General features: G+C 49.3%; 1 protein-coding gene across 6 annotated transcripts in view; it reads right to left on the bottom strand.

Moving 5' to 3' along the window:
• The window catches only part of TNFRSF8 (TNF receptor superfamily member 8), a 76794-nt gene that overhangs the window by 17724 nt on the left and 45719 nt on the right, over positions 1 to 13351 (bottom strand). For all 6 annotated transcript variants that reach the window (XM_009000415.6, XM_078330399.1, XM_078330401.1 and 3 more), the window contains 4 exons: positions 12982 to 13072; positions 12432 to 12595; positions 10385 to 10501; positions 6023 to 6175 (listed from right to left, as the gene is read on the bottom strand). In XM_009000415.6, the coding sequence (XP_008998663.3) occupies positions 6023 to 6175; positions 10385 to 10501; positions 12432 to 12595; positions 12982 to 13072 (525 nt within the window). The remainder of the gene's footprint in view (positions 1 to 6022; positions 6176 to 10384; positions 10502 to 12431; positions 12596 to 12981; positions 13073 to 13351) is intronic.

The following is a 13351-nucleotide window of genomic DNA, read 5'->3' as shown; positions in this document are numbered from 1 at the left end:
ATACCCTTCACTAGTTGACGGACATTTGGGTTGCTTCCGTTTGAACTATGATGAACAAGGCAGCTATGAGTATTCCTGTGTGTGCCTCTGTGTGAACATATAATTTCAGTCCTCTTGAGTACCCAGGAAGGGTAGCTGGATCACTGAGCTGGCCAGAGGGAATGTCTTTGACGGCCAGTTCAAAGCTGGCCACCACTAGTCTGAGCCGGCCACCTTGTTTCACAGATGGAGAGAACCACAGGGCTGGAGTGAGAGCCAGGAAACAGAGATGCCTCGTTCCAGCCCAGGACTCTCCTTGGGCCAGCACTGCCTCCTCCCTGGGGACTGGGCACCTTCTTCAAAGCTTCCTGCTTTTTGGGGGCAGGAAAGTTTGTCCCACATTAGAAGTGGGTTATGCTCAGCCACTACACCTCTCCTCCCCCACAGCCCTGGTGGCAGCACCCCTTTTTGATGTGGTACAAAACAATCCCCCACACATACACACATCTCTCCTCTAGAAAGTTCTTGCAATGCCTCTCAGATTTTCCCTGAAACAGACAAAAAAGTGAAGCCAGCATTAATTTCCTTCTTGGATTGTAGGGTTCTGAGGAAGCCTCCTCTTTCAGGAATGTCACTAGACTTAGCTGAATCAGTTGGAGCCTGGAGGGTGGAGGCTATGGGGAATATGATGCCATGTGTTGTGATGGTTTCTATATATTTGTTAATCAGTATCTGAATCAGTGTTTGAAATGTCATTGGGTTTCAGTGAACATTTACTTTGAGTGGATTGGAGCTCTGGTGCTCAAACCCACTAACTGCGTGGCTATTCCCAGTTAGCATGATGAGAAGAGAGCCGCCTGCCCTTTCTCCAAGGCAGCCTGATGTAACTAGACGGGCCCATGTCTCAGCTGCTACTGAAACACCTGCTGAAACCCAGCGACAGATCTGCTCTCCCTCCTCTATGTGCAGAAGGGGGAGACCAAGTACCCCTTGGGTGCCTCTCATCCTCTCTCTGAATGTGCCATACCTTACTTACAACTTTCCTTCTTCCTTCCTGATTTAGTGATCCTCCCCTTTTCCTCCTCCTTTGGATTTGGAGGTGAGGAAAAGGCAATGTCTAGCCCTTAGTCGGTCTGTGTTCTCTGGTAAGGGCCTATTGGAAGAGAAAAAAGGAATCTGCCTACTCTTAGCCTCCATTTAAGAACTAAAATATATATATATAATTTACCAGATGGATATACTTCTCTTTAAATCCAAATACTCAATCCTTGGGCCATTTGGTCTTAGCATCAAGGCCAAATGGACTCTCTTTCTGTATATCCTGCAATTGCTTAAAATCAGGTGAAATTTTATCTTCATATTTGGACTGTGTCTTTCTTGTCAGCTTTTTCTTTTCCCTGCAGTTCTCAATTGCCTTTCTTTTTCTTGTTGATAAAAGGATAGTGTGCCCTCTCCATAGCCTCAGGTTTTTCAACTGTACTAATCATGAAATTTACTACAATTCTCTTGCATTCCTAGGAAAACTTCTTTGGAGCCTTCCTTGCATTTCCTGCTCTGATCTGGCTCAGCTGGTCTACAGCACACCATTCCGGGACTTTCCTTCCTTGCTCTGCTAGGATGATGTACTGTTTTCTAGACTTCATGGCTTCCTGGTTTGTTTCTTTTTTGCCCCCTCATTTAGCTGAATTACATCTTCAAATAACTTCCTAAGAGGGAATATAGGAAGAAAAGCTTTCTGGACCTTTTGAAAATGTTTTTATGCTGCCTTCAAACTTGATTGTAATATAGCTGGGGTGATTGTAATTTAGCTGGGTAAATTCTAGGTTCAGAACTAAGAAGGAGGTGAGTGGATGATGTCTTCCAGTGGACAGTACCCAGGGCTGACCCCTGGGATCCCTCTTTCTGGCTCTAGCTTCAGCCCTGAGCTTCTCTCTGGGTGTAAAACCAAAGGGTTGGATCAGACCAGAGGTAACCAGCTTTGACTAGTCCTCAAAAACATTCTAACTATGTGACCAGCACAATGACCCAACCATTCCTCCTAGGTATTTGCCCATGAGAAATGAAAATATACATCCACCCCAAGACTTGTATAAGAATTGGCCAGTCATGGTGGTTCACGCCACTGTGGGAGGCCGAGGTAGGAGGATTGCTTGAGCCCAGGAGTTCAAGGCTGCAGTGAGCCAAGATCATGCCACTTCACTCCAGCCTGGAACGCAGAGTGAGGCCCTGCCTCTAAGAAAAGTAGATAAATAAAAGATATAAAATAAATTCATACATGTTTTAAAAAATATTCACAGCTGCTTTCATTCATAATGGCCCTAAATGGGAAACAACCCAAATGCCATGAGCTGGCAGGTGGAAGAACGCACGGTGGTACATCTATTACGTGCAGCGTGGGGAATTTCCATTGATCCTGCTTTGCTCTTGGTAGGTCCTTTTGATCTGAAGTCTATGCTTCTGGTCAGGTACAAAGACAAATTTGGGCTGCCACTGTGGGGGAGATGACTGGAGCACTTTGAGGTGCCAAAGACCTGCAGCTGGTGGGGGACACACAGAGGGAGTCAAGACACTTTTGCAGACATGAGACCTGGCACATGCCAGTGTCTGCGTTGGTCACATCGAGGTGGTCACCAGGCCCAGGCAGCAGGAACAAGCAGCAGCAAACGCAGCCCGAAGCCTCCTTTCTCCCGCGATGGCCCTCCAGCGCCCTCTGCTGGCAAGCATGGAGCCCAGTCCTTGATGGCAGGGCAGGGATGGAAAGGTGAATGGAGAGCCTAGAGCGGATGGGCGGATCACAAGCACTTTCTAAAGACCCATTTCTTGTCCTCTGATCCTGCATTGTTCTTTTTCTTTATATATATTACTGCATTTTAAGTTCTGGGGGCATTGTTCTTTTTCATAGCATTCTGTGCTCACCTTGTGGACGTAATAAGTTCATGAATTTTTCTGTAGACACAAATTTCATGTTGCTAAGTTCTCTTCTTTTTTTTTTTTTTTTGAGACGGAGTTTTGCTCTTGTTACCCAGGCTGGAGTGCAATGGCACGATCTCAGCTCACCGCAACCTCCACCTCCTGGGTTCAGACAATTCTCCTGCCTCAGGCTCCTGAGTAGCTGGGACTACAGGCATGCGCCACCATGCCCAGCTAATTTTTTGTATTTTTAGTAGAGACAGGGTTTCACCATGTTGACCAGGATGGTCTCGATCTCTTGACCTCGTGATCCACCCGCCTCGGCCTCCCAAAGTGCCGGGATTACAGGCTTGAGCCACCGCGCCTGGCCTGCTAAATTCTCTTCTACTCCTGGGTCTATCATGGCTTCATGTGTGGTAAGAATTTCTGGTTTCATACCTTTTTATTCTCCTTCTTAGGGCTGGTTTTCCTCATAAGTCTCTGCTGATTCCTATTTATTTTAAAAGGGTTATGCTTGGCCAGGAGTGGGCTCATGCCTGTAATCCCAACACTTTGGGAGGCCAAGGCAGCCGGATCACCTGAGGTCAGGAGTTCAAGACCAGCCTGGCCAGTATGGTGAAACCTCATCTCTACTAAAAATAAAAAAATTAGTCACACGTGGTGGTGCACACCTGTAGTCCCAGCTACTTGGGAGGCTGAGACTGGAGAATCATTTGAAGCTAGGAGGCAGAGGTTGCCATGAGCTGAGACCATGCCACTGTACTTCCAGTCTGGGCAACATAGAGAGATTTTGTCTCAAAAAAAAAAAAAAAAGAAGAAGAAGAAGAGTTATGCTGCATCCACACATCCACCAATAGATAAATGTGGCCTCTGTATGCAATGGAATACTACTCAGCCATCATAAGGAATGAATCATGTCCTTTGCAGCAACATGAATGGAACTGAAGGCCATTGTCTTAAGGGCAAACGTTCAGACAGAAAGACAAATACTGCACGTTCTCACTTCTAAGTGGGAGTGAAATACTGTGTCCACGTGGAGGTGGAGAGTGGAATAAAAGGCAACGAGACCTAGAAGGGTGAGGGGGTGAGAGGTGGGGATTAAAAGACAATACTGGGGATTAAAAATTCTACAAAAAATAAGAGAAATTATTTAAGGAGTACAATGTATGCTTTGGGTACGACGTCTCCATTTGGGTGATGGGTACCCTAACCCTGACTTCACCACCACCCAATCTAAACATGTAACAAAATTACACTTGTACCCCATAAATTTATACAAACAAAATGAAATCCTCAGGACTGTACTGAATATTCCAGTCAGTGAGAGGGAGGGTTTCTTCTGTTGCTGTGTTAGTATGTCTTGTTCGCAGTGGGTCTCTCCCCTGAGTAGGAAGTCGGCCTGGGAACCCTGGGCCGATGGACGGAGAATGTGACCCAGCAGCCTGCATTTCAGTGTAACGAGGTGGGGCTAGCCTGTTGACAAATGCCCTTCCAAATACCCAAATAAAGAGGGCTTTATGAGCAGAGTGACAGCACGCCACTGGTGGCCCAAGCTTTCCCCAGGTATTCCTTCAGTGTTCTGATTCAGAAAGATGATTATGGTGGGCACGGTGGCTCATGCTGTAATCCCAGCACTTTGGGAGGCCGAGGTGGGTGGATCACCTGAGGTCAGGAGTTCCAGACCAGCCTGGCCAACATGGCAAAACCCCGTCTCTACTAAAAATACAAAAATTAGCCGGGTGTGGTGGCAGGTGCCTGTAATCCTAGCTACTCGGGAGGCTGAGACAGGAGAATCACTGGAACTCAGGAGGCAGAAATTGCAGTGAGCTAAGATTGTGCCACTACGCTCCAGCCTGGGCAACAGAGCAAGACTCTGTCTCAAAAAAAAAAAAAAAAGACAATACTGGGGATTAAAAGCTTCTGCTTCCCTCCTGCTCTTCATCTGCCTGTCTGCCTGCCTGTTCCTAGCCCAGAGACTCTCTGGAGGTCCTAGAAGCAAGTCACCCCTCACTTCTCCAACAGCCCTCACAGAGTCACATGGGGTAATGGGGTGACCTTTCCTCCACTTGGTTTCTTTCTTTCTTTTTTTTTTTTTAACATACTTGCTCTGTCACCCAGGTTGGAATGCAGTGGTGCAATCTCAGCTCACTGCAGCCTCTGCCTCCTCAGTTCAAGCAATTCTCCTGCCTCAGCCTCCTGAGTAGCTGGGACTACAGGCGCCTACCACCATGCCTGATTAATTTTTGTATTGTTAGTAGAGACGGGGTTTCGCCATGTTGGTCAGGTTGGTCTCAAACTCCTGACCTCAAGTGATCCACCTGTCTCGGCCTCCCGGAGTGCTGGGATTACAGGCGTGAGCCACCGTGCCGAGCCACTCCACTTGGTTTTGTGACCGCCCTTCCATCTGCTTTCAACCACCTGGAAATTTGTTGAAATCTCTCAAAGCCCTTTAAAAAAAAATAAACTGTCAGTGTTTTATAGTTTCCTGCACACTGGTAAAGCCAACTGTCCTGAGTTGGAAACCTCTTCAGAAACCTGATATTCATCTCTGAGTCAATAAAACAGCCTTGCAAACAGGTCAAGATCTTACCGACCCAATCATTTCAGGAATAATTTTTTTTTTAATCAACAGAATGTCTTACCAGAATGCTAAAACTGGATTTTATTTTATCATTTCATTCACCAGGTCTAACTACTCCAAGGATAACCAGAACCCAAATCTGACCTAATTTGATTTTTGGGTTTTTTTAGATGGAGTTTTGCTCTTGTTGCCCAGGCTGGAGTGCAGTGGCATGATCTCGGCTCACTGCAACCTCCGCCTCCCGAGTTCAAGCAATTCTCCTGCCTCAGCCTCCTGAATAGCTGGGATTACAGGCATGCACCACCATGCCCAGGTAATTTTATGTTTTTAGTAGAGACAAGGTTTCTCGATGTTGGTCAGACTGGTCTTGAACTCCCAACCTCAGGTGATCACCCACCTCGGCCTCCCAAAGTGCTGGGATTACAGGCACGAGACACTGCGCCCGGCCCAAATCTGACCTAATTAACACCCCTGGCTGGGGGTGGGGAGAGGCTCAGTAGTGAGGGCACAGACTTCGCGTTATGGTCAAGGCTTGGGGTGGGAACTGCTTACCCTGGGGCTTGGTGACCATCTCTGCTGCACAGATCGGGTAGGGGACACAGCGGGCACAGGAGTTGGTGACTAACATGGCACAGAACATGCCAGGTCGACATTCGCAGACGCGGGAGGAGTTCCATGCACATGGCTTCTTCTCCACGAGGTCATCTAAGGGACACAGACGACGGTCATGGGGAAAGATCAGGGTGGCAAGAGCAGGGGGTCCAGAGAGCCCCCAGAAGGACAGAGAAGCAGCTGTCCAGGGTTCATCCAACAAGAAAACAAATGCTCGCCTGACTCTGCCATTGAGTGGCTCTCCTGGCAAGCTCAGAACAATTACTCAGGGTGAAAGAAGGCAGGCAAAAGGGAGAGCATTCTGTATGTTGCATTTATATGACTTTCTAGAAAATGCAAACTATTGCCAGGTACAGTGGCTCATGACTGTAATGTCAGCACTTTGGGAGGCTGAGGCGGGTAGATCCCAAGGTTGAGAGTTCAAGACCAGCCTGACCAACATGGTGAAAATACAAAAATTAGCCGGGCGTGGTGGCACACACCTGTAATCCCAGCAACTCAGGAGGCTGAGGCAGGAGAATGGCTTGAATCTGGGAGGCGGAGGTTGCAGTGAGCCGAGATCGCACCACTGCACTCCAGCCTGGGTGACAGAGAGAAACTCCATCTCAAAAAACAAAATGTTTTTTTTCTCCAAAGCAAACAATTAAATGTTGGCTGGGTACGGTGGCTCACACCTGTAATCCCACCACTTTGGGAGGCCAAGGCAGGCAGATCACAAGGTCAAGAGATTGAGACCATCCTGGCTATCATGGTGAAACCTTGTTTCTACTAAAAATACAAAAATTAGCTGGGCGTGGTGGCACGCAACTGTAGTCCCAGCTACTCGCAAAGCTGAGGCAGGAGAATCACTTGAACCTGGGAGGTAGAGGTTGCAGTGAGCTGAGATCGCACCACTGCACTCCAGCATGGCAACAGAGCAAGACTCCGTCTCAAAAAATAATAATAATAAATAATAAATAAAATAAAATGCTAGAGGCATTATTTCTAAGAAGTGTAACAATACACTTATACGTGTTTAGGAATATTTTGCAATGCTCCATTTAGAGGTAAAGCAAAATGACTGAATCAGCAGATTAGGCAAATGACTTCTCCACAAGAGTATTTCTCAATCAGCAGGATACTTAGAGATCCAACACGGCAATGATAAGGGCTGGACAGTCTCTCCTTACAACCTCCAGAGCACGGGAACTGGGCAGGATTGGGGGAGTGTGTACAGAGGGTGTGCGTGAGCTCAGCAATGAATGAAACTGCGTGGGACAATGGCAGCTATTATTATTACGGTAGCTCTTAAGATAATTGAGTATGTGTGAGACCGTAGCCTCTGCACTCTACCCAGATGAACCTACAATCATGTATTTAATTCTCACACAGTTCTAGAGGTAGATACTATTATGCCCATTTTGCAGCTGAGAAAACAGGTACAAGGAGGTTAGGAAACCTGCTTGAGCTTCTAGGCTATCAAGTGGGAGAGGTGGGATCCGAACTCTGGCACTTGGGTTCTAGAGCTCATGTGCTTAGCTACTAACTCCACTCCACTGCCTTGTAGGGCTTCGGTTAGGAGAACTGAAGGAATTATGGGGCCCAGAGCCAGCTCTTCTTTCTCCATGAGTCCACACGGTGGTTGTAGCCAACTGTATTTTCCCAAAAAATGGTTACAGTGATGTTTCTGGCCTTCCCAGAGCCTTGCCACTTACCAGTTAAGAAGTGCAACTCCGCTTCTACTAAAAATACAAAAAATTAGCTGGGTGTGATGGCAGGTGCCTGTAATCCCAGGTACTCAGGAGGCTGAGGCAAGAGAATTGCTTGAACCTGGGAGGTGGAGGTCGCAGTGAGCTGAGATCATGCCACTGCACTCCAGCCTGGGCAACAGTGCAAGACTCTGTCTCAAAATAGAAAAAAGAAGTACAACTGTTTTCCTTTCCTGAGTCTCAAGTGAGATTTGTGGCTGCCTCAACAAACAGAAAGTGGTAGTTCTGCCATGTGACTTCTGAGGCTAGTTGTAAAAGATGTGGCTGCTGCCTCTCTCCCTCTCTCTCTTTCCTTTCTCTTTTTGTCTCTTTCCCTCTCTCTCTCTTTCTCTTGCTCTTGTCTTTCTCTCTCTCCCTCTCTCTGTCTTGCTTTCTCTCCTGTCTCTCTCTCAATACCTTTATGGCCTAATGCAATGGCTCACACCTGTAATTCCAACACTCTGGGAGGCCAAGGCGGGCTGATCACTTGAGCCCAGGAGTTTGGAACCAGCCGGCCAACACGGTGAAACCCCGTCTCTACTAAAAATACAAAAAAGGAAAAAGACCTCGCTTTTAGAACCCAGCCACCAGATCACGAGGAAGCCCCAGGTAAGACGTAAAGAGGCCAACATGGAAGGGACCTGAGGCCCCAGCCAGGAGCCAACATCAACATCGAGGCAGGTGAAGGAATGAGGCTTCGGAGGATCCTGATTCCCAGCTTTCAGGCTTTCCAGCTAAGACCCCAGACATTGTGGAGCGGAGACAAGCCGTCCCCGCAGTGCTGTCTAATTCTGACTCACAGAATCTGTGAGTACAAAGAATGGTTTGTTTTCACCACTAAGTTTTAAGAACATTTGCTGTGCAGGCTTAGTAACTAGGACAGAGAACTTCTCAGACAACAGAGGGGCTGTTGCTCTTTCTGGCCTCCCCAGACTCTGCGGTCTGCTTTGCTGCCCAAAAGCCCTGGACAAGGAGACAGACTCATGGATTCCCAATGGCCTCTGTAAATAGCCAGGGCCTCTAACAGCCCCAGCAGCCTTGGCCTGAGCAACTCCTCCTGCCCACGTGACCCTCAGGCGCTGCTGGTGCTGGGAGGTTCTGATGGGTTCAGGGAAGCCCCCCACCCTCATCCTGCATTGTGTGCAGCGGCCACTCAGTAAGTGTTGGTCAAAGCGGCTCCCAAGCCAGGTGCTGTGGCTCACACCTGTAATCCCAGCAGTTTGGGAAGCTGAGGTGGGAGGACCATTTGAGCCCAGGAGTTTCAAGAACGGCCTGGGTGACAGGGCGAGACTCCTATCTCTTTTTTTTTTTTTTTTTTTTTTTTGAGCTGGAGTCTCACTCTGTCGCCCAGGCTGGAGTGCTGGAGTGCAGTAGCACAATCTTGGCCCACTGCAACCTCTGTCTCCTGGATTCAAGCGATTCCCCTGCCACAGCCTCCTGAGTAGCTGGGAATAGAAGCATGTGCCACCACACCAGGCTAATTTTTTGTATTTTTAGTAGAGACGAGGTTTTACCATGTTGGTCAGGATGGTCTCAATCTCCTGACCTTGTGATCCGCCCACCTCAGCCTCCCAAAGTGCTGGGATTACAGACATGAGCCACTGCTCCCGGCCAAAACAATTTTGTTTTAATTAACCAGGCATGGTGGTGTGTGCCTGTAGTTCCAGCTACTTGGGAGACTGGGGCAAAAGGATCATTTCATCCTGGGAGGTCTCAGCTGCAGTGAGTTATGGTCACACCATTGCACTGCAACCTGGCGAAAGAGTGAGACCCTGTCTAGGGAAAAGACAAGACATGGCTCAGGAGGCAGCCAGTGGGGTGGACGAGAACCTGGAACCTGGCGGCACTTGCCTGGGTTCAAACTCCAGCCTGCAGCCCTTGGAAGTTCCCTGACTTCCCAAAGCCTCCATTTCCTCTTCTGTAAAAGGGGAATGGGCCGGGCGTGGTGGCTCATGCCTGTAATCCCAGCACTTTGGAAGGCCGAGGCGAGTGGATCACAAGGTCAGGAGATCGAGATCATCCTGGCCAATATGGTGAAACCCCATCTCTACTAAAATACAAAAAACTAGCCGGGTGTGGTGGTGTGCACCTGTAGTCCCAGCTATTTGGGAGGCTGAGGCAGGGGAATTGCTTGAACTTGGGAGGCAGAGGTTGCAGTGAGCCAAGATCACACCACTGCACTCTAGCCTGGTGACAGAGCGAGACTCCATATCAAAAAAAAAAGTGGGGGGGATGATCACAATCCTTGACTCATAGAGTGGTTACAAACATTAATGAGCTGAGTTTGGAACAGGTGGGTGATTCACAAATGCTTCCATGAAGGAAAGGCTATGCAGATGGGAGCTCTCTGAAAAGCAGAGACCCCCATCAAAACCCACAAACATGAGGGTGAGCTACTGGAGGTTCATGGTTCAAAAATGCAGAGAGGTAAACTGAGGCTCCCAAGGACCAAGCAGCCAAAAGCAAAGGTGGTTTTCTCCACCCACAGAGTCTCAGCCTTCCCTCCAAGAAGGAAGGAACTTCCTTCCCGCCCCATGCTCCCTGGAAGGAACTCTGAGAGGGACGAGGCTCTCACCTCGAGAACAGCTCACACAGGCTGTGCAGCGGCCGGTCCTGTCCAGGTAGTAGTCTGGTTCACACTGCTTCCTACACTCGCCGGACCCCTGTGGACACGGCTGTGTTGGGGGCGGACCTGGGGAAAGAAGTGGAGAAGCTGCAGGCCTGGCTGCCTTGGCAAAGGTCTCACTCCCCACCCACCCCTGAAGCCCACCATCCCTCACCATGGTCAGCTCCCAAACTCCACACGTCAGCTCAGTCCAGCCTTTCAGAGGGCGTTCTGAGCTCAGAGAGGACAGGAATGCTGGGTGAAGAGCACTCACCGCCCCTCATCAGCCCCTGCCCACTGTTGCTCCTGAGCCCACTGTGCCACAGCTTCCCCCCACCCTGTCTCATGGCGCTGTCACTCCCCTGCTCAAAACTTTGGGAACAGCTTCCCTCAGAGCTCAGCACATTAGCATAACTTCTCTTCAGAATGGTATTGGGCAGGGCAGGGGGTGCCTCTTGACTCCCTCTTTTAAAGTCCCATGTGGGCCGGGCACAGTGGCTCACACCTATAAACCTAGGACTTTGGGAGGCCAAGGCAGGTGGATCACTTGAGGTCAGGAGTTTGAGACAAGCCTGGCCAATATAGTGAAACCCCATCTGCACTAAAACTACTAAAAAAAAAAAAAACTAACCAGGCATGATGGTGCGTGCGTGTGACCCCAGCTACTTGGGAGGCTGAAGCAGGAAAATTGCTTGAATTGGGGAGGCAGAGGTTGCAGTGAGCCAAGACTGCACCACTGCACTCCAGCCTGGGCAACACAGCAAGACTCTGCCTTGAAAAAAAAACCACACAAACAAAAGACACCATAGAAAGAATGAGCAGGCAAGCCACAGGGCAGGAGAAGGTACAACTGGAGGAAAAGAGCTCAAACCCCAAATTGTTAGAAGTCCTACAAATCCAACCCAACAAGAGGAAAACACGTGCACATGAGGATGTATTTTTCATTCCTCGTTACAGCCAAAGGCAGAAACAACCCAAATACCCAAAAATTGGATAAACAGAGCATGGCATATCTATGCCGAGGGCTATTCAGTAATAATAATGGACTAACTTGTGGGAATTAACTCAGGGTGGTGGGAAAAATATTAGAGAAAGTTATAGAATACAGTCTCAAACCCTTTTAGAAGTACTAAAGGTTTTTTCTATAGTTCTTGGCTGGAGGCAGCCTAAATCCTCTTTACATTTAGTTAATTAGTAAAGCAGATAGCTAAGGTATGTGAAGGAGTTTATCTAACTAGCTTGTTTACTCATGTAGTCTTAAAGCAACCTTTGAGCCAGATGGCCCCCTCAAGAGGAAGTAGACCAAAGATATTACCCTCTAATGGTGATTGCTTTAAGCATCAGGACCTGTGCTTTGATCTTTAGCTTCTAGTGGTGTTGACTCAAGTCTCTGTCAATTAAATTATACTAAATAAATGCGAGCCTCACTGGCTAAGGAGGGTTGGCAGCTGCTATCTCTTTACAGCACTTTCCTGGGAGTCTGTAAGCCTCCCGACCCTCAGCCCAACTAGCAAAGCATACTATCTGTCAGTGTAGTTTATTCACCCATCACTAAATCAAGGTCTGCAGGACAGACCCCTGCAAGTAGTGGCCCAGACAGTGGCGCCCCAAAGTGAGGTGACTCTGACACCGAGGGTTGACCCTTCACCATGGGGACCAGAAGGGCATCAGGTGGACGTGTGCAGAGGCCAGCCAGCTGCATCACTAGTGGCACAATAGTAGAGTGGGGCCCATTTCCCTCTGACAAACCAACATAAAGGGAAATAGAGGTGAGAGGTGGGCACCAGTGCCTGGCACATGGCAGGCCCTCTGCACTGCTGGCAAATGAGTGAGCCTTCTTGTGTCTACCTCTGGCTCTAGATGCTTTCAGCCCTGCATTAGACCTTACCACTTTCTTCTCTCTCCATCGGGAAGAGACCACAGATCAGTGCCCACCTGCCTCAAACACCCCCGCTCATGGGCCATCCAGCAATCAGGCACCCCAGGGAGATGACCCACAGCTTCATGGGGAAATTACCTGGATGTGAACTAGGCCATCCTGCAGAGGAGGGAGCATCGGGAGCCATTGTCAGTTTAGAAGCAGCTTCCTGGGCGAGGTGGGCGACCCCGCTTATAGGCATGGTGCTGGCATTAGAAGTTGCTGGGGACACCAGAGTGGGCTTGGCCTGGAGGATGGTGCCACTGGGGAAGAAGCCAGAGACAGGACTGACAATTCTGCCAATGGGGCAAGGGAGGCCTGTGCTCAGGGATAACAGTTTCCACAGAGTCAGGGTCCCAGGCCCTCGGCCCACCGCCTCTGGGGGGCCCACTGTAAGCTCCTGGGAGCAAGGCCTACGCTTTCTAGGCCTTCTGGGTTTCCCATGTGCTCAGGACAGGGCCAGGCAAACTCTAGGGCTCAAATGATCTGAGGGCTTGGCAGAGAGGCACCTGGGAGTCCTGACACTGTGAGCCGAACCCCACCTATGCCCCCAGCCCAACTGTACCCTGGGCTACCTGTAGGGTAGGGCAGCCTCATCAAAAGGTCAGCTTGGGGAAAGGGCAGGAGACAGACAGAGGCAGGGAGTCACCTGGTGGGGTTTTTGCAGTTCTCTGGGCTGGCACAGGCAGCGCTGACCCCTGTGGGAGCCGGCTCACAGACAGTGTTCTTCTGTGCTGTGCCTGCAGGGGGGACAGCAGTGCCTTCAGAATCGGTGCTGGGAACCCAAAGTCTCCAGGAATACACCCTTCACTACCACAAGCCAGAGTTGGGGATGGGGCACTTAGAAAATGCAGTGGTCGTCCGGGTGCGGTGGCTCACGCCTGTAATCCCAGCACTTTGGGAAGCCAAGGTGGGTGGATCATGAGGTCAAGAGATCAAGACTATCCTGGCCAACATGGTGAAACCCCATCTCTACTAAAGATACAAAAATTAGCTGGGCGTGGTGGTGCACACCTGTA

Source organism: Callithrix jacchus, chromosome 7 (assembly GCF_049354715.1).
Source record: "Callithrix jacchus isolate 240 chromosome 7, calJac240_pri, whole genome shotgun sequence".
In the NCBI taxonomy this organism is placed as follows: Eukaryota; Metazoa; Chordata; class Mammalia; order Primates; family Cebidae; genus Callithrix; species Callithrix jacchus.
The sequence above is the reverse complement of the archived record's forward strand: the minus strand, read 5'-3'. Positions and strand labels throughout refer to the sequence as shown.